The sequence below is a fragment of the Nannobrachium achirus genome, assembly GCF_963921795.1.
Source record: "Nannobrachium achirus genome assembly, chromosome: 14".
Lineage (NCBI taxonomy): Eukaryota > Metazoa > Chordata > Actinopteri > Myctophiformes > Myctophidae > Nannobrachium > Nannobrachium achirus.
In genome coordinates, this window is record NC_137821.1 from 24,393,530 (window position 1) to 24,412,463 (window position 18,934).

Here is an 18,934-nt window from a genome sequence, read left to right on the forward strand (position 1 = left end):
GTAATATCCGCACTCTCTGAAGTAGTTTCTTTCTTGTAGATTTATTAATTAATTTCACAACAGTAGTCTCACCCATATAGACGGACCGGTTTCGGCCTGTGGCCTTCTTCAGCGTCTCAAAACCAGTAAGAGACGCTCACTTGCGTCGTCCTCGTCCCGGACGACAAAGCAGACGCGGACGGAGCTGATGTGTGAGCGGCAGGAGCTGATGTGTGAGCGCTGATGTGTGAGCGGGAGCTGGCGAGTGAGGATGGGGAAGGTTAGGGTTTGGGTTAGGGTTAGGCATTGTTTTACTGAGGTTACGGTTAGGGTTTGGGTTAGGGTTAGGCATTGTTTTACTGAGGTTAAGTTTAGGGTTTGGGTTAGGGTTAGGTGGTCGTTAGAATCCATGTTGTCAAAGAAAAAAAGCAAAAAAAAAAGTGGGCTTCCACGTTGTCAAAGATAAAAGCACAAAAAAAGTAGGCTTCGCTTGCTCAGTCGGTAGGGCAGCATGGCTATAGATCACTATGGCCGCGGTTTGCTTCCCACCCAAGGAACTGAATATTCGAGTCAGCATGTGTTGGCGCATGTGCACAACACGCGCCCGTCGTCCGTGAAGCCGTCCGGATGAGGACGAGGAGAAAGAGTGGCTGCGCCTCCTCAGAACATGTGTTTTCCATCTATATGGGTGAGACTGTCTATATGGGTGAGACTGCTGTTGTGGTAAGGATTAGGCATAGAGGTTAGGTTTAGAGACTGGGATTGAAGTTATGCCTGGTTTATATAGTTGCGCGCCAGTGTTGAAAATAGCTTGAAGATAGACTGTTTTTTGCGGTGCGACACCACTCGGCGCGACAACTTAACTCAGGCTTTGGGGAATAACGGATAGGATTATAGATGGCAAAACTGCCATACTAAAACGTCTGTGTTTGTGTGTGCATGTGAGTTTTGCAGGACATATCGAGCCAAGCACCTGTGCTGAGGCCGTGGGCTTGGCCAGTTTGCACCATCAGCACTTAACAATCGCTGCTTGGCTGCTCAAAGGCAACATTGGCTTTTCATAGCGATTTGCAGAGGTGTAGCCAAGTGCCGTTTTGTGTACACATGTGTGTGTGCATGATTCAAGACATTAAGTTTGGATTACACACCGCGTGTCACTTCTCGTGCACCGGGCCGCCGTTGTGGTGGTCCGGGCACCCTTGGCTGCAATGCCTGACACTGCGGGTTCAAGTCCCGTTCCTGACGACCTTTGCTCTCTCCCTATGTCCTGTCAGTTTACTGTTCTATCAATAAAAGCATAAAAGCCCAAAAATAAATCTAAAAACTAAAAAAGACCAGGAAAGCATCTGTGTCATTTTAGATTTGAGCTAAAAAGCATTATTTTATACTTTGGCTAGTCAAAAATAGCAGATATACCAGCTCTTAGAGCGTCACTTGTAGATATTCTTGTTTTTTTTTTGTTTTACTTGTAATCTTGATTTTTGAAAAATCAAGAAGATTTGAGCAAATCTTTGAATATACATGTATTCTTTTAAAGCGAACATTTTTTCAAATATTTGCTTCTGAGGGTTCCCTGGAACAAAATGTTTTCAGATGAGGGTTGGCAGCCAAAAACATACATTTTGGGGATCCTTGACATGAAAAGGTTTGAGCACCACTGGTAGCAACATAAGTGTCTCAGAAACCTGTTGTGTAATCGGCCTTAATGGTTTAAACCAGACATAGGGTCCATATAGAGCAGTGTTTCTCAAACTTTTACATTTCAAGGTCTTCCCCTTAACTCTGACAGTGTACAAATGGAACCAAATGAACCCTAACAGGTTCATTTGGTTCCATTTGTACACTCTCAGAGTTACAGATTTGTATGGGTCAATTTAGACCCACCTAAAGGAATCCACTTTGAGAACCACTGATATAGAGCATTGTTTCTCAAATGGGGTTACATGAAGAGGTACTGCAGGGGGTACTCAAGAAAATTCCCTCAAAAAAGCCACAATATTATTCATAGTTAAGGAATTAAAAACATGGAATTAGGAGGGGGAAACATTTTACTGTTATGTTTAATGATGACACATGGAGAAATTGGTGTGAGCCTTATAATTGCTACCCCAAATTACATAGTACCAGGCACCTGGGTTGTGCTTGAAAGTTTTATAGTTATTGACACGAAAATTGGGCTGAAACGTTTTGGCCACAGTATTGAAAATAAATCTGCTCAGTGCTCCGGAGGCACCGTTTGAAACTCTTTCACTCGATTTATTTATATTCTTGAAATGGGTGGTTTATCATAGCATCACATAGGCCTACCATTATTTATGTTTTTTTAAAGGGGGTACTTGGATTCAGAAATCAGGGAAAGGGGGTACTCAAGCCAAAAAAAGATTGAGAACCACTGATATAGAGGATGGGTGTCAGTCACCATGCATGCAGGATGTACAGTAGGCTGGCATCAACATAACCATGCATGGCGGGCTCGTTCCTGTGCATCCTCCCAGTACAGTACAGTACATGTGCGGAGGAGCGATTACGTTGGTAATTTGGGTCGGGTGGTGAGTCATCGAGGATAAGAGTGGTGAGTCACTGAATGCGTTCACGGCGCACAGTGCTATCGTGGTGTGTTGCGTGCGTGTGTGCGTGGCGTGTCAGAAAGGATTTAATACCGTGTGCCCGAGGCATATGTTGAGACTTGTCAGAGAGAGTGTGTGTGCTGAGGCAATACATGTGTCAAGTGTGTACATATATTTATAGAATGTGACCGGCTATACAGTTGTGTTTTTCTCATGCTTCAGGAAGCATGACAATTGTAATGCTTTCATCTTACACTATACATGTTGTACACACTGTTTGTGCACGTTTCGCACAGCTCTACGCACTGCTGCTGTGTGTGTGTGTGTGTGTGTGTGTGTGTGTGTGTGTGTGTGTGTGTGTGTGTGTGTGTGTGTGTGTGTGTGTGTGTGTGTGTGTGTGTGTGTGTGTGTGTGTGTGTGTGTGTGTGTGTGTGTGTGTGTGTGTGTAAGAGAGAGCGAGAGAGAAGTGTGTAAAAGACTTACAAGACAGTTTCTGGTAAAAAAAACAACCATAAAACACAAGAGATTTGATGCGAGTGTGCGCTCATCGTGCTTGTGTGTGTGTGTTGTTTCAATCTTCCCAGGCGTGTTGCTAGCTGTTGAAGCATTACCTACAATGCTGTAGAAGCAGAGACAGCCCCTAGGCAGGCAGAGACAGACAGAGACACACACAGATGTAGAGAGATACAGGGAGAGAGCATGAGCAGGGGCGTCACAAGGGGGGGGGAAGTGGGACTGAGTTTCTAGGGCCCAAGGTGGAGGGGCCTGGAATAATTGTATACTTTAGCTATTGAAAAATAGCAGATATACAAGCTCACAGTGTGGCACCGAGTGCCGCGCTGCAAGCTTGTAGATCTGCTATTTTTGAAAAGACGTGAAAATGTGTGCAAATCTTTGAATATATGTATTTGAATATATTTAAGCGAACATTTGTAACTCAAATTTTGGGGGGGGTCCCTGGAACTAAATATTTTGAGATGGGGGTCCGTGGCCAAATAAATTAAATGTATTTTCATGTGAAGGACAAATTGTGTCCATCACATGAAAATGTTTGGGCACCACTGACATAGAAACATAGTTTTTTTTTTTTTTTTTAAACATAAAAGGATTTGAAATATTCAGACTTGAACACATTTTCACGATTTTTCAAAAATAGCAGATCTACAAGCTCGCAGCGCGGCGCTGTGAGCTTGTATATCTGCTATTTTTCAATAGTTAAAGCACAAAATGATTGTGCAGGGGCCCGCAGTGAATCCTTGTACCCAGGGCCCAGAATTTGGTGTGACACCCCTGAGCGTGAGCATGTGTCCTCTGTTCATTGCGGCCACACAGAGGAGGTCAAGCATCATGTTTCCCAGCCTGCCTTGCACTCTTTTGCTTCACGTGTGCTCTTTTCCCTCCCTGCCTTCTCTTCACACCTCTCTTATCTTTCCCGTCGGGTGCTTTGAAAACCGCACGCCGCCGTTCGTCGGGCGGAAAACCTTGTATCTCCATATGGAAACTTTTTTTTTTAAAGTTTCTTCCTTTTTTTCTCCTCTCGTAAATCAGTGGTTTTCATCCAGTGGTCCGGGGACCGCCGGTGGTCCTTGAGGGGGTTCCAGGTTGTCTCCAGATGGAGAGTTGGTAACCAAAGGGATAGACCTTGAGAGCGTAAAATGAAACCAAATCGATTTAGTTTCATTTACGGGTCCATATGGTTTTATTTTACACTCTCAAGAGTTAAATTATTGTTAAACAACTTCATTACTTAATTTACAAGAAGTCTACACAATTAAAGAATGTAGAAGAATTGTTATTTTGATCATTGTTTGCCTGTCATCTCCCTTATGGTACCAACATCAATGCAGCATGGAAATGTGGACAAAATTTCATTCGACGGCAACAAAATATTCCTTTGTTTTGTGGTCTGAGAGGCTAAATCTCATCAAACGGTGGCCCGTGGCTCAAATGCAGAATAAATAATGAACCTTGACTTGAAAAGGGTTGAAAACTACTGTCGTAAATGAATGCCCTCCTTCTTCGATCGAGCACGTCACAGACATAGACTAGTTATGTCAGAGTGACATGGCCGTGGTCCAATTTTAATTTAGGATATTTAATCAGTGAAAACCTTTAAGGACATTGTGACTACATTGGATCCATTTGGAACACGGTTTCTTTTCTTTTTTCTTCTCCTTTTCCTAAAAAGTAACAATTTGGGACAAGGTGTTCTGCACCGCATGGGTGACATTCTGGGTGTCATGGCAACGTGTCAGCACCCGCTGGAGCTGCAGTGATTCATCTGACCATTTCTTTCATTATTATTTCATTATGTGCTTTCAACCTGGTGATGTCCTATTTGAGGCATTTTCACTGTGTTTTTAGAAAGAGGGCTCGAAGGACTACTTCATGCTTTTATCCTAGCTTCAATAGAATTGGTCCTCAGTAATAATGCTAATTGTAAGATGGCACCATTTCTGTATGCTATGACAGTGGTCCCCAAATAGTGGGTCGGGACCCATTTGTGGGTCACAGGCCAATTTTTATTCAAGTAAAAATCCAATTTTCTTTTCCTACATTAAAAAAGTATATATCGAACTTTCATTTGTATAGTTTTCTTTTTTATGATGCATGAACAATGGCTTCTATTTCAGCATGCCAAGTTTCTAGGAACTGTCCACAGCAGACCTCTAATACACAGAAGGATTGACATTATAGCGTGCAGTACTGTACGTGAGTGTGTGTGTGTACATCAAAAAGTAATTTCTGCCTTAAGACGTCAAACTATAACTAACCCAGTATCCATGCTGGGATAAATAGCCACATTCATGTGAGATATTTTGCAAGGCGTTGACTACATTCAAATTGGAATCACACATGCACGCACGCACGCACGCACGCACGCACGCGCGCGCACACACACACACACACACACACACACACACACACACACACACACACACACACACACACACACACAACACACACTATATATATACATCACTTGTGGGGACATTATAGATTTCCATTCATTTTTATGCAAGTCCTGTGGCCTTACCCTAACCTCTACCCCTAAACCTAACCTTAACCCTAACCGTTTTGGGAACCTACTATTTTGTCCTCACACTGTCAGAGGTCCCCTGCAGGTGACTGTGTGAACATGCGTTTAGTCCCCATAAGTATAGCAAGACAAACTCACACACACACACACACACACACACACACACACACACACACACACACACACACACACACACACACACACACAGTGTGTCCTCTTTGCCCTGTCTGAAATGTATTGTTTAGGTAAATGAGTCTCTGGACTCAGCAGGTGAATCAGCATGAATAAGAACTGAATGTATTACTCTATCCTATCTCACTCTTTGTCTCACTCTCTCCGTCTCTCTCCACTATCTGTCTCACTCTCTCCATCTCTCGCTCAGCTGTCACTCTCTCTCACCCCCCCCCCCCATCTCTCTCTCTCTCTCTCTCTCGATCTCTCTCTCTCTCTCTCTCTCTCTCTCTCTCTCTCTCTCTCTGTCTCTCTCCATCTCTGCATGGCCTCTGCTTCGCTCAGCACCTCCAGTCCTTGAGAGCACAAATTGACATTGGAGCCAGTTATTAATATGTGGTGTGTGTGTGTGTGTGTGTGTGTGTGTGTGTGTGTGTGTGTGTGTGTGTGTGTGTGTGTGTGTGTGTGTGTGTGTGTGTGTGTGTGTGTGTGTGTGTGTGTGTGTGTGTGTGTGTGTGTGTGCGTGTGTGGCCGGCCGAATCAGATGTAGATCATATAAAATCAGAGTAAAGCCCGATTTATGTCGTTAATGTTGGGCAGAAACCTTTCATCTCCATATTGTAACTTTTTGTGTTGATCTATTCATAAATGAATGCCCTACCTCCCCGTGCCCTACATACCCGACGTAACACAAATTCATCAAATTCCCAAAAGCAAAAGTAGCAGATCTGCAAGCTTGAAACCCATTGCTTTGTGCCGCGTTTTGAGCTTGTATATCAGCTACTTTTGCTGTCTTTGAATTTGAATCCTGAAAAGTAACGTTTTTTTTAAAGATAAGGTTTCCACCGGACAGATATGATATACTCTGTCGTATGACGTTGTCGTGCACCAAAAATGCAGATCTACACGCTAGCGTGTACGTTGCGTTGTGAGCTTGTAGATCCTCAGTTTTTTGGGGGCACAACGCTATCATACGATGGAGAATATCATTGATGTCGGGCAGAAACCTTGTATCTCTATAGTTCATCGTTTTAACATTTAAAAAAAAATCTTACTTAAGCTGACAGCCAAGCGACATGTTGAGGGCTTGCAGATCTGCTATTTTCGCAATTTTGCCAATAATACAAACTGAAGGGTTTTGGACATATAAGGTTTCCACCCGACAGCAACCATGTATTAAGTCTGAAAGGATGGAAGGAAGAATGAAAGAACGCTTTCTAAAGAAACCTTTTATGTCGACCTGCAAAGTGCAGGTCGAGTGAGGGTGTGTGTGTGTGTGTGTGTGTGTGTGTGTGTGTGTGTGTGTGTGTGTGTGTGCGTGTACAGTGCATGGCCTACCAGTGTGCCTCTCTGCATGTATCTTTACTGCCTGAGCCTTTCTCTTTGTTCTCTGTGAGTGTTTTACCTGCCTATGTGCTGCTTGCGTGTGTGTGTGTGTGTGTGCGTGCGTGCGTGCGTGCGTGCGTGCGTGCGTGCGTGCGTGCGTGCGTGCGTGCGTGCGTGCGTGCGTGCGTGCGTGCGTGCGTGCGTGCGTGCGTGCGTGCGTGCGTGCGTGCGTGCGTGCGTGCGTGCGTGCGTGCGTGCGTGCGTGCGTGCGTGCGTGCGTGCGTGCGTGCGTGCGTGCGTGCGTGCGTGCGTGCATTCGTCAGGTGTCACCCAGCCAGTCTGATCCCTGCAGAAAGGTTTCCGCCACCGGTTGGCATGGTGACGGCTGCAGCGAGGCTGCTGCCATGGTTACCAGGCACGCCAGGCAGGGGGGCGGAGGACCAATGCCCTCCTGCCTCTGTGTGTGTGTGTGTGTGTGTGTGTGTGTGTGTGCTTGCGTGCGTGCGTGCGTGCATGCGTGTGCATTCATGGCTCTGTCATTCAGAGCGATTTTCTCGCTGCTGCCCCTAAACCTTGGCAATTAGCCAAGCATACTGTCTATCAAAACCCATATTCAGAACCATAACCAACTTAATTCAGCTCATATACAGTTTGTTAATCGAGAAGAAGATTTTTTAATGCTACTAATTTAATATGGTAGTCTTTGTCGAAAGACACCTGTGTGCAGGGGCGTCACAAGGGGTAGGAAAGTGGGACTGAGTTACCAGGGCCCAAGGTGGAGGGGCCCTAGTAACTTTAGCTATTGAAACATAGCAGATATACAAGCTCACAGCGCGGCACCGAGTGCCGCGCTGCGAGCTTGTAGATCTGCTATTTTTGAAAAGTCGTGAAAATGTGCACAAATCTTTGAATATATGTATTTTTTAAGTGAACATTTGTAACTCAAATTTTGCTTCTGGGGGGTCCCTGGAACTAAATATTTTGAGATGGGGGGTCCTTCACATGAAAAAGTTTGAGCATCACTGACATGGAAACAGGTTTCTTGGCACACATTTTCACGATTTTTCAAAAATAGCAGATCTACAAGCTCGCAGCGCGGCACTCGGTGCCGCGCTGTGAGCTTGTATATCTGCTATTTTTCAATGGTTAACATTCATGGGGGGCCCGCAGTGAATCCTTGTACCCAGGGCCCAGAATTTGGTGTGACGTCCCTGCCTGTGTGTGTGTGTGTGTGTGTGTGTGTGTGTGTGTGTGTGTGTGTGTGTGTGTGTGTGTGTGTGTGTGTGTGTGTGTGTGTGTGCGCGTGTGTGTCTGTCTACATTATGTGGACATGGTCTGTACTTCAAGAGGAACAGTGTGTCTAGTGTGGGCTGATCTGTAGAGACGGACTGCTATTTGAGACTACTGTACTGTGCCTGTATGTACATGGAAGCATGTCTGTATGACTTCTTCTGTATGCTGTTATACTGAGCTACACTTGGTGTGTGTGTGTGTGTGTGTGTGTGTGTGTGTGTGTGTGTGTGTGTGTGTGTGTGTGTGTGTGTGTGTGTGTGTGTGTGTGTGTGTGTGTGTGTGTGTGTGTGTGTGTGTGTGTGAGAGAGAGAGAGAGAGGGAGTGTTTTTTCAGAAATCCGCAAAAAGAACCCATTCCATTCATCGGTGTGTTCTAGACTTTCTTTGAGGGCATACTATAATCTATGATCCGCGGCTATTCGTGTGGCCAGGGCAGACGCCACTAGTGCATAATGCCTTTCAAATACGCTACTTTGAAAGGTTCACGAGGGCAGACGCTATTCATATTTTTATTTCCGACAGCAGACGCCTTATACGTGCGCTACAGGTGGAACACAGCACTGATTCCATTCCCACTGAGAAGCAGAATCCACCTTCAATAGGTAGATTTAAACTCAGAGAAGTCAGAGAAGGTCATAAAAATAACAAAAAATAGCTGGTCTACAAGCTCAATGTTCTGCCAATAATCCACTGGAAATCTGCTGTCTTGCCATTGGCAGGACGTGTGAAGTTTTTAACCCATTTAGGGCCTAGAATTATTGAATGCTTTAACCAGTGAAAAATAGCAGATATACAAGCTCACAGCGCGGCACCGAGTGCCGCGCTGCGAGCTTGTAGATCTGCTATTTTTGAAAAAAGTTGTGAACATGTGTGCAAATCTTTGAATATAATGTATTTTCAAAGCGAACGGTTGTAACTAAAATTTTGCTTCTGGGTGGTCCCTGGAATGAAATATTTTGAGATGCGGGTCGGTGGTCAAATTGATATAATTTTGGGGGTCCTTCACATGAAAAGGTTTGAGAACCTCTGACATAGTAGTCTCTCAAGAGAGAACTAACTGAGCTCCAGTTAAGTGAAAAGGACCTTTTCTTTGACGATGGCTGGCCAGATTGCTGACATAGAAACATAGGTTTTTCAAAAAACCTTAGAAGGATTCAAAAGACACTTATAGAATTGGGTCAAAATTCTAATTTTCACGATTTTTCAAAAATAGCAGATCTACAAGCTCGCAGCGCGGCACTCGGTGCCGCGCTGTGAGCTTGTATATCTGCTATTTTTCAATAGTTAAAGCATAAAATAATGAAACACTAAATGGCACATCAGTACTACAGTAGGTTTCCACCCGGCAGCGACGATACACTGTATTTGTGTGTGTAATAACACTGTGAACGTGTGTAAAACGTTTGAGTGAAGCTGTCCTTTGACTGTACAAGTTCATCCTACGGACACTTATGTGAAGAGACTACGACTTGACTATTTAAATGGATATTTCACTTAAAAAAAAAAATCTTAATTTTATCGTCTAATCAGGCTTTTATGAACACCCTGAACGACTGGTTTTAATTTGCTCGATTCAATATTTAGATAAATTCAAACTTCATTTTAACCATGATAGATTCATTAAAAACACCCATTATGTTTTCTGGTGACTCATAATACCCTCCTAATATGTGAGCAGGCCATGTGTTTTCGATAACGTTTTTATTTATTTTTAATAATTCATTTTTGTATTACATTTTTCCCATTTTCCCAAAGATTTATTAAAAATACATGAAAAGAGAAAAACACGGCCTGCTCACGTATTAGGAGGGTACCTGTATTATGAGTCACCAGAAAAAAATAATTGGTGTTTTTAATGAATCTATCATGGTTAAAATGGAGTTTGAAGTTACAATGGGTCCTGGAGGAGGAGGGCCTGATAACATTTACATAGCAAATATCTAAATATTGAATCAAGCAAATTAAAAACTTTTCAGGGTGTTCATAAAAGCCTGATTAGACGACAAAATGACCAAAAGCTTTTTTGAAAGTGAAATATTCCTTTAAGGCTATAAAAAGTTCTCCCTTGCAAAGCACGTACTTTTCTTTTTTCCATATTCTTTTCACGATCGTGGCGAGGGTGGCGAGCTCCTTTCTGACGTGCCAGTTCACCCAGAATCCTCTGGCTGTTAGGCAAGAAACCTTTACCTCCACATTTCAGCTTGTTATGCTTTGCTCATAAACAAACACCCCTACTTCATCATAGAAGAAGTGTCACGCAAAAGTAGCGAAAATAGACAACGTAAAAGCCCACACCGCGTCGAATCGCGAGCTTGTTTTCTCATTTTCACAATTTTGTCATGTTTTTAAAGTGATGATAACAAAGGACGGTTTTTGGACACATACAATGTTTTTTCCGAGCGGCAGTGAGGATTCTCCAATAATTGAATGGAGGCTAAATGACTCCTTGACAAGGAGCCAAAAGACCTCCCCAAGACCCAGAGCCTTTGAACACCGTGTTCACCCGCTTTTTAATTCCTGTTGGGAGAGTAGAGTGTGACATTGCTACGGAGTCCCAGCCAACGTTGGCTCAGGGCACATTTGAAGCTAATGTGCCGTTTCCAAAATGTAGTCCTGCGGAAACCTTGTATGTCAAAAAACGCCATAATTTGTTATTATTTTAAAGAGCCGTGCTATAGTTTGCACTTTTTCTGGTTTTCATGTGTCTATGAGGTTGACAGTACTTCATTAGACCCCCTGGTGTGGTTGTTATGAGCAATTATATTGTATGTTTTTTTCTGTATTTGGGGTTTCTTCCTGGAGGCTGACACCTTGTGGGTCAAAAGTGTCGATCCAAAAACACAGATAAATTGACATCATATAATCATCCCCTCCCCTTTCACCATTCACCCAACACTGTGGGTGTGGCTAACTTCAGCTGGGTCAACACCCACCATGACAACCAGGCATACTTAATGAACTGGTGGGTGTGGCCACATAAAAACCTAATTGTAACTCTTTCTGAACACTTTTTTGGAGGGGGTGGGTTACCCACCTACGGGTTACCCACCTACGCTGGACCTCTGGCAATTTACCACACTGTCAAAACAGATCCACCGGAAAAAAGAAAGGAGAAGAAAAAGAAAATCACCCACTTCTGTACACCTGTAAACCTGTGATGTGACGACCAGGCTGATTCTGATTCAGAACAGGGACCGCCACGCAGGGGCGTCACAAGGGGTAGGAAAGTGGGACTGAGTTACTAGGGCCCAAGGTGGTGGAGGGGCCTTCATTATTTTATACTTTAGCTATTGAAAAATAGCACATATACAAGCTCACAGCGCGGCACCGAGTGCCGCGCTGTGAGCTTGTAGATCTGCTATTTTTTGAAAAGTCGTGAAAATGTGTGCAAATCTTTGAATATTATGTATTTTTTTAAGCGAACATTTGTAACTAGATAGAACATAGAAACATAGGTTTTTCAAAAAACCTCAGAAGGATTTGAAATAATGAAATATTGAAATATTGAAAGATTGAAAGATTTTCATGATTTTTCCAAAATAGCAGATCTACAAGCTCGCCGCTTTGAGCTTGTATATCTGCTATTTTTCAATACTTAAAGCACAAGGGCCCCACAGTGAATCCTTGTACCCCAGGGCCCAGAATTTGGTGTGACACCCCTGCTGCCACGAAAAGGCTGTAATACTTTGCAATCCTGGTGATTCATGGGTGTTGACTCTCTCAGAGTACGTGTGATGGTTTAAAGCAGCCTGGGATAACGGCATTTGGGGGGGCGGGGGGGGGGGGGGGGAGAAGAGAAGGGAAAAAAAAGAATTATGAATTTACAATCGTAAAAAGCCCCCCCCCCCCCCCAATCAGGCACGTGCACACATATACATCAAAGGGTGCTTGAGCCCCTTCCCTTTTACCCATCAGTAAAAAGTGCCCTCTCGTCTCCAGACCATGAATGCAGTTTTTACTTATGGTGAAAGAAATTCAAATGCCCTCTTTCCATGCCATACCTGAAGGCAGCATTCAAGAGAATTGACTTGAATGCAGCATAATTATGTTGAAATAAATGCCCTTTCGCTGTAGAAATCCATACAGCACATCTCTTGTATTGACTTGATTTAGTTCAGTGTGGTATAACGCACCGAAAATAGCCGACCTCCAAGCTCACAACACGTCGCAGTGTGACGCGTTGTGAGCTTGGTGGTCTGCTATTGTCGATATTTCCACCAAATGCCCTTTTAGAAATTTCAGCCCCTGCCTCTCTAACATTCTCTGCACGTCCCTGCCCCCAATACAGAAAGTGTGTGTGTGTGTGTGTGTGTGTGTGTGTGTGTGTGTGTGCGTGTGCGTGTGCGTGTGTGTGTGTCATCTCGTTTGTTATGTGACAGCGTATTGTGTGCAGCCACGGCTGAGTGGCGTGATATATGTGATGGTGACCTGCAGTCTGTCGCAATGCAATCATTAGTTTCGATGCTGCTTCAGAGCAAACACTTTAATATAGACTGATGATGAACAACACACACTGATTACGACTGTGATTAATATACTACGCACACGCAGTACTGTACCTCATATCGTCTCCACCTCTTTCTTCCACCATCCTGCTTGCTCCATATCCCCATCACTCCTTTCTTTCTCTCCCCGTGTCCCTTTCTCTCTCATGCTCACACACTTTCCACTTTGTCTTCCCCCTCCCTCCCTCCCTCTCTCTCTGTCTCTCACTCCATCCCTCCTTCCCTGTCCCTCCCTCTCTCTCTGTCTCTCACTCCATCCCTCCTTCCCTGTATGATGTCTCCTTTTCCTAGCAGTAATTCCTAGTTTTGTTTGAGAGGTCATTAAGACTTTTGAAATCTGACAGCTGAACTTGCCTATTTGTGGTCAGTGATCCTGTACTGATCCGTCTGTGCGTCCTGTCTCTGACCGTAGGGAATGTATTCTGACCATACTTTCTTCTTTCCACTGTTACAAATAGGGCTCTTTACGTTCATGGCGTTGTGTTCACTCTGATTGGTGTTTTGGAAAGCTGTGTTGTTAGGAGACTGGAGTGTGTCTGAGAGGGCACCAGTCTCTCTCTCTCTCTCTCTCTTTCTCTGTCACGCTATCGTCTCTTTCTCCTTCTCTGTCTCCCCCTCTGTTTCTTTCTTGTCATCTCTCTCCTTTTCTCTGTCTCTCTCTATCTCTCTCTCTCTCTCCCCCATAGCAGTCTTGCCCTCTCAGCCTCTGTCTCTCTCCCTGTACCTCTCTCTTTCTGTCCGTCTCACTCTCTTCCTCTCTTTCTCTCTCTGAGTGAACGTCAGCAGTGAGTGATACATTCAAACTTTGTACGTACGGTAAATGCAAAGACTCCGGGGCAGTCTTCCAAGCAGCAGGCGTAGGTTATTAGGTTTGTTAGGTAGGTAGCTTTAGCTTCTGGCTGGACACTGTTGTAACCCCTACATTGCACCGGACTTCACCAGACGTGTGTGTGTGTGTGTGTAGGCAGAGATGTGCTGACGGTCTGGCTAACGTGAGACTACAGGAGACGACAGCTGGGGCAGAGGAGGTGTTGACACGACCTGCGTCACGTAGACACCATGGAAGGAAGAGAATAGACTGTCTGAAAAGGAAGCTAAGAATATAAAAAAGCAGAAGTGGTTCACAGCACATGAAGAAAATGACAGTGAATCATGACCACTTAAGCCCTATCGTAGGCGAATAGCGAACATAGCCTAATTGGCCTGTAATGACGTGGCCAAAAAGGAGGTTGAAAGTGGTCGAGTGCTCTATGGCGCTGGTTCCCAAACGCTGGGTCGGGACCCATTTGTGGGTCGCGGACACATTTTAATGGGTCCATTTATTTTTGGTTTCCCACATCTAGTTTAAAAAATAAATAAATAAAAGCACTCACCCCCAAAAAATAAATGCAATGAGTTCTCTAGGTAATTGCATTAATAAATAAAAAGAATCGAAGAAATTCCATAAATTAAGTTGTGAAAATAGCCGAAAATAGCCGATTTACAAGCTCACAATGCGGTGTGACGAGAATATATCCCTGCTGAATATATCCCTACTGTCAACTTTGGAGATTTTGGTTGGCTCCACCTACCAGCAACAAAGTTAGACAAATTATATCTCTCTCCCAGGGGTGTCATTTGGACCCTTTATGCAGTATTAATGTGATCATAATGCATTATAGTCCCGACCTTTAAGTGAAATGTTACGCAACAGATCTGGCATTTTTTTACAGAAAACAAAGTAGGAAGTGAAAGTAGAGCGAGCAGGGACGTGCAGAGAATTTTTGCGGTTATTTTTTCAGGGAACGGAACGAAAACTTTCAAGCGCACAGTGCGTCGTATCGTGACGCGTTGTGAGCTTTTAGATCTGCTATTTTCACTACTTTTGTAGTGACAAAGAACATAAAAAGTTGAAATAGGCAGATAGGAGGTTTCTGAGTCTGAGTGACATGGAGAGGCAATTAAGAGTTGAGATTGGAACTCAATGAGCTGAGGGCTTGTTATGCTCTTCTTTAAGCTTTATAAAGTTTTATAACTTTTATATAAACACACATTTATCTCTCTCCCAGGGGCGTCATTCGGGGCATCAGGGATACCCCCTAGTGTACACAGTTAACCTCACATTCAGTTATTTTATGCATAGTAGTCACCAACTCATTTATTAACCACTTTCAACGTGGCATCCCAATTTTGGGAATGTCATTATGGGCGAACATCTTCAAATATTTTCTCTTTTTGCCCCCAAACAAATAGCGGAAATAGTGGATCCGTAGGCTCTCAACGCGTCGCTTGGCAACGCGTTGAGAGACTGCAGATCCACTATTTTCTCTGTTTTAGAAATTAGGCAAAATGTATTTTTTGCCACCCACCAGGGACGTGCAGAGAATGTTAGAGAGGCAGGGGCTGACATTTCTAAAAGGTCCTTTTGGTGAAAATATTTTTTAGGGTTGATACCACAATGCACTAAGCATAATCAAGTGAATACTGGCGTACGGCATGGATTTCTACACGGAGAGGGCGATTCTTTCAACATACAGTAAGATGCTGAATGCAAGTTCAGGAGAGTTTGGACAAGACAATTCTCTTAAATGCTGCCTTAAGGTATGGCATGGAAAGAGGGAATTTGCATTTCTTTCACCACAGTGAAAACTGCATTCATGGTCTGGAGAGGGCACTTTTTACAGACAGATAAAGGGGATGTTTACTGTATGTGTGCATGTGCCTGCCACCAACTATTTCTTTCTGAAATGACGCCTCCGCTCTCTCCGTCTGTCTGTCTCTCACACACACTCTCTCTCTCTCTGTCTGTCTCTGTGTCTCTCTCCCAGGGGGACGGAGGAGGTGCTGCAGACGCTGGAGGACAACCAGGTGGTGTTGTCCAGCATGAAGGCGTCTCGCTTCGTCAGGCCCTTCGTGGGCGAGGTGGACCGCTGGGAGCGCCGTCTCTCCCAGGTGCAGGAGGTCATCGAGATGATCCTCACCACGCAGAGGCTGTGGATGTACCTGGAGGTATGGTGCGCACGTGCACGCACGCACGCACACACACACACACACACACACACACACACACACACACACACACACACACACACACACACACACACACACACACACACACACACACACACACACACACACACACACACACACAAACAGGAAGAGATGAGAGACAGAGGAAGAGAGGAAAAAAGTGTAAGAGAGAGAGAGAGAGAGAGAGAGAGAGATAGAAGAGAGAGAGTGTGAGAGAGAGAGAGAGAGGGGGGGGGGGGAGAGACACAAGATGTACAGCAACAATAATAACAGCAACATCTACTACTCGTTGTTGTCGGGTGGAAACCTTGTATGTCCAAAACCGTTCATTTTGTATTTATCATTTGTATAATGATTTAAAATAGTGAAAATAGCCGATCTACGAGCACACAACGCCTCGCACGGCTATTTTCAATACTTTTGTGCAACACTCTTGTAAGACGAAGTAGGGCTTTCATTTCGGAAAAAACATACCCATTTGAACTTGGAGATACAAGGTTTCTGCCCGACAGTGGTGAACTACAGTACAGTAATAATAATGATGAACAACACTGACAACACTAGCAGCTATAATAACAGTCATGTACTGTACACAGCATGGCTCCCAGGATGCATCATAACAGCACAGTACACATGGATCTGTGCCGTGCTTTTGACACAGTCTTATTGTGTTTAGAATTATAGGATATATACTGTAGGGTGTACGTGTACTGTAAACATACCATATTGTATGTTATATAATGCTGTATGGAATTAAATCCCCTGAACAATGCTGTGCAGCCCTTGATGTTCTTCCAGCTATGTGTCCTAAACCGCATTCGTCCGCGTAGGCGCTGTCTCTGTTCGGGTGGAAACCTATAATTAGTCCAAAACTGTTAATTTTCAGGAAATGAAAAAAGAAAAGAACCTACAGCATGTAGTTATTATTTGGTCAGAAGCGCTTGTTAATGCAAAACCCACATACACATTTAAACACTTGGCAGCTTCAGACTACAAGCTCACAATGCGTCACATTGTAACATAATGTGAGCTTCATCTACTTTTGCTACTTTTCTGTGACTTTTTCTATGATGCACCGTTAATTTACTTACAAAAGTTGAAATATGGAGACCCAAGGTTTCTGCCCGACAACGATGTTATGTACTGTAAACAAACAAACAGGCCAGTGGTTTTAGCTGTTAGTTTCAGATGGGTGAAGAGACACCTGGTTATAGCCACGCAGGTCAGCATGTCTGCTCTCTCGTCTCTGCTTTAACCATCTGCTCCACTTGTCTCCATATGGTACAATGTATAACCAAGTACATACTGTACACTCGAAGTAGGCTACTGTACTTAAAGGTAGTTAGTATAAGTGATATTTATATCCTGATATAACTCATCACTATAAGTGTTTATTCAGTAGCAGGCTGTCTCTCCAGCTCAAGAAAACAGAACATTGTATAAGTTATTATATTGTGTATATGCTACCAGACGGATTGTATTGGAAAGTCACATTTTATTTGCACAAAAAAATACTTTAAATAGAGAACCAAAGTCTGACATCCTTGCCGCTAGAGGGCGCTATCCTCCTGGGACGCGGATTATTATTTTTTCTATAGAAAATCCTGATGGGGAATGTTAGATTGCGTCATATTAGAACTGTATCCCAAATATAAAGAAATCAACACCTCAACTTCTCTTACAGTATATGGATATGAAGCATCAACTGATGGTGAAAAAGTACAAATGTATCCATAGTTTAAGAAAATAATAATCTCACTTTTAATTTACCGAATGTCTGGCCGTCCACCCGTCTGAATGCATGCTGACGTCACTGATAATAAACAGTTTCGCCACCATGGTAACAGCCACATGCTGAAACAATGCCTACATCACAGACAGGTATTGCACAACTGGACGTCAATGGTGACTGTTCTGGGGCGCCCGCTGGCCTGGTGGTCAAGGCGCATACCACATACTAGGCTATGATGCCTGCTGGCGTCGCCGGTTCGATTCCCGATCCGGACGACCTTTGCCACATGTCATTCCCCATCTCTCTCCCCATTTCCTGTCAGTCTACTGTCCTATCAATAAAGGCATAAAAAGCCCAAAAACAAATCTTAAAAAAAAGAAGGAAAAAAAAAAAAAAGGTGACTGTTCTGCACAACGGGCACCGGTCTGGGTTCTCCAACATTACTTCTGAGACTCCTACATTCAATCCATCCTAAAATACTGTGCATACCCCGGCACAGGACTAGTAATAATAATTCTTCAAACACAGATGTTATCATAAACAACACAGGGTCACATATCTGACAAATTTGCAGGGCTGATTTCTTTTATTAACACGGTTCTTATATCCAAGATTTCCCTGTGTGAATTTCAATGGAAGAGATGCTTCCTTAACACGGTTCTTATATCTAAGATTTCCCTGTGTGAATTTCAATAGAAGAGATGCTTCCTTAACCCAGGTCTGGACGTCGGTACTCTATAGAGCTTTGAGTAAGAACATCAGAGCAGCTTTTGACCGCTTCAGTCTGTCTGTTCTTTCATCTCTGCTTTTAACCATGCTGCTTCACTTCTCTCCATGTTTCACTCTGCTCTGTTCCCCGTCACCCCTCCTCCACACTTTCCCCATCCATCGATTTGTCTCTTTCTCTCTCTCTCTCTCTCTCTCTCTCTCTTTCTCTTTCTCTCTCTCTCTCTCTCTCTCTCTCTCTCTCTCTGGCTGACACACTGTGTCTATCTCTTCATAACTTTCACACCTCATCTTCTCGCACGTCCGTCTCTTTCTCCTCCTGGCTCGCTCTCGCTTTTGGCTTCAACTCTGCCTCCTGTGTCTCCTGCCACTTTCTGTTTTATATCCCCCCTGTGTCATTGCCTCTGCGCGGTGTGCTTGTATTACTATACATTTATATCCTGGTCCTGGAGTTCAGGTTGGGGTTTGGTTTAGAATTTATAAATTAGCTTCAGGGATTAGATATTGAGTTATGCCTGCTTTACACGCAGTTCCGCGTCCGGTGTCATGCACCGGAAAATACAAGCGCGGCGTGTTGTGAGCTTGTA

At 43.9% G+C, this 18,934-nt stretch overlaps 1 protein-coding gene across 1 annotated transcript in view; it reads left to right on the top strand.

Annotated features, from left to right (window-relative positions):
• Positions 1–18,934, top strand: part of dnah2 (dynein, axonemal, heavy chain 2) — a gene marked incomplete at both ends in the record, with an annotated part of 552,347 nt that overhangs the window by 262,731 nt on the left and 270,682 nt on the right. The window contains 1 exon segment of the mRNA XM_080741500.1: positions 15,688–15,868. Coding sequence (XP_080597626.1) covers positions 15,688–15,868 — 181 coding nt within the window.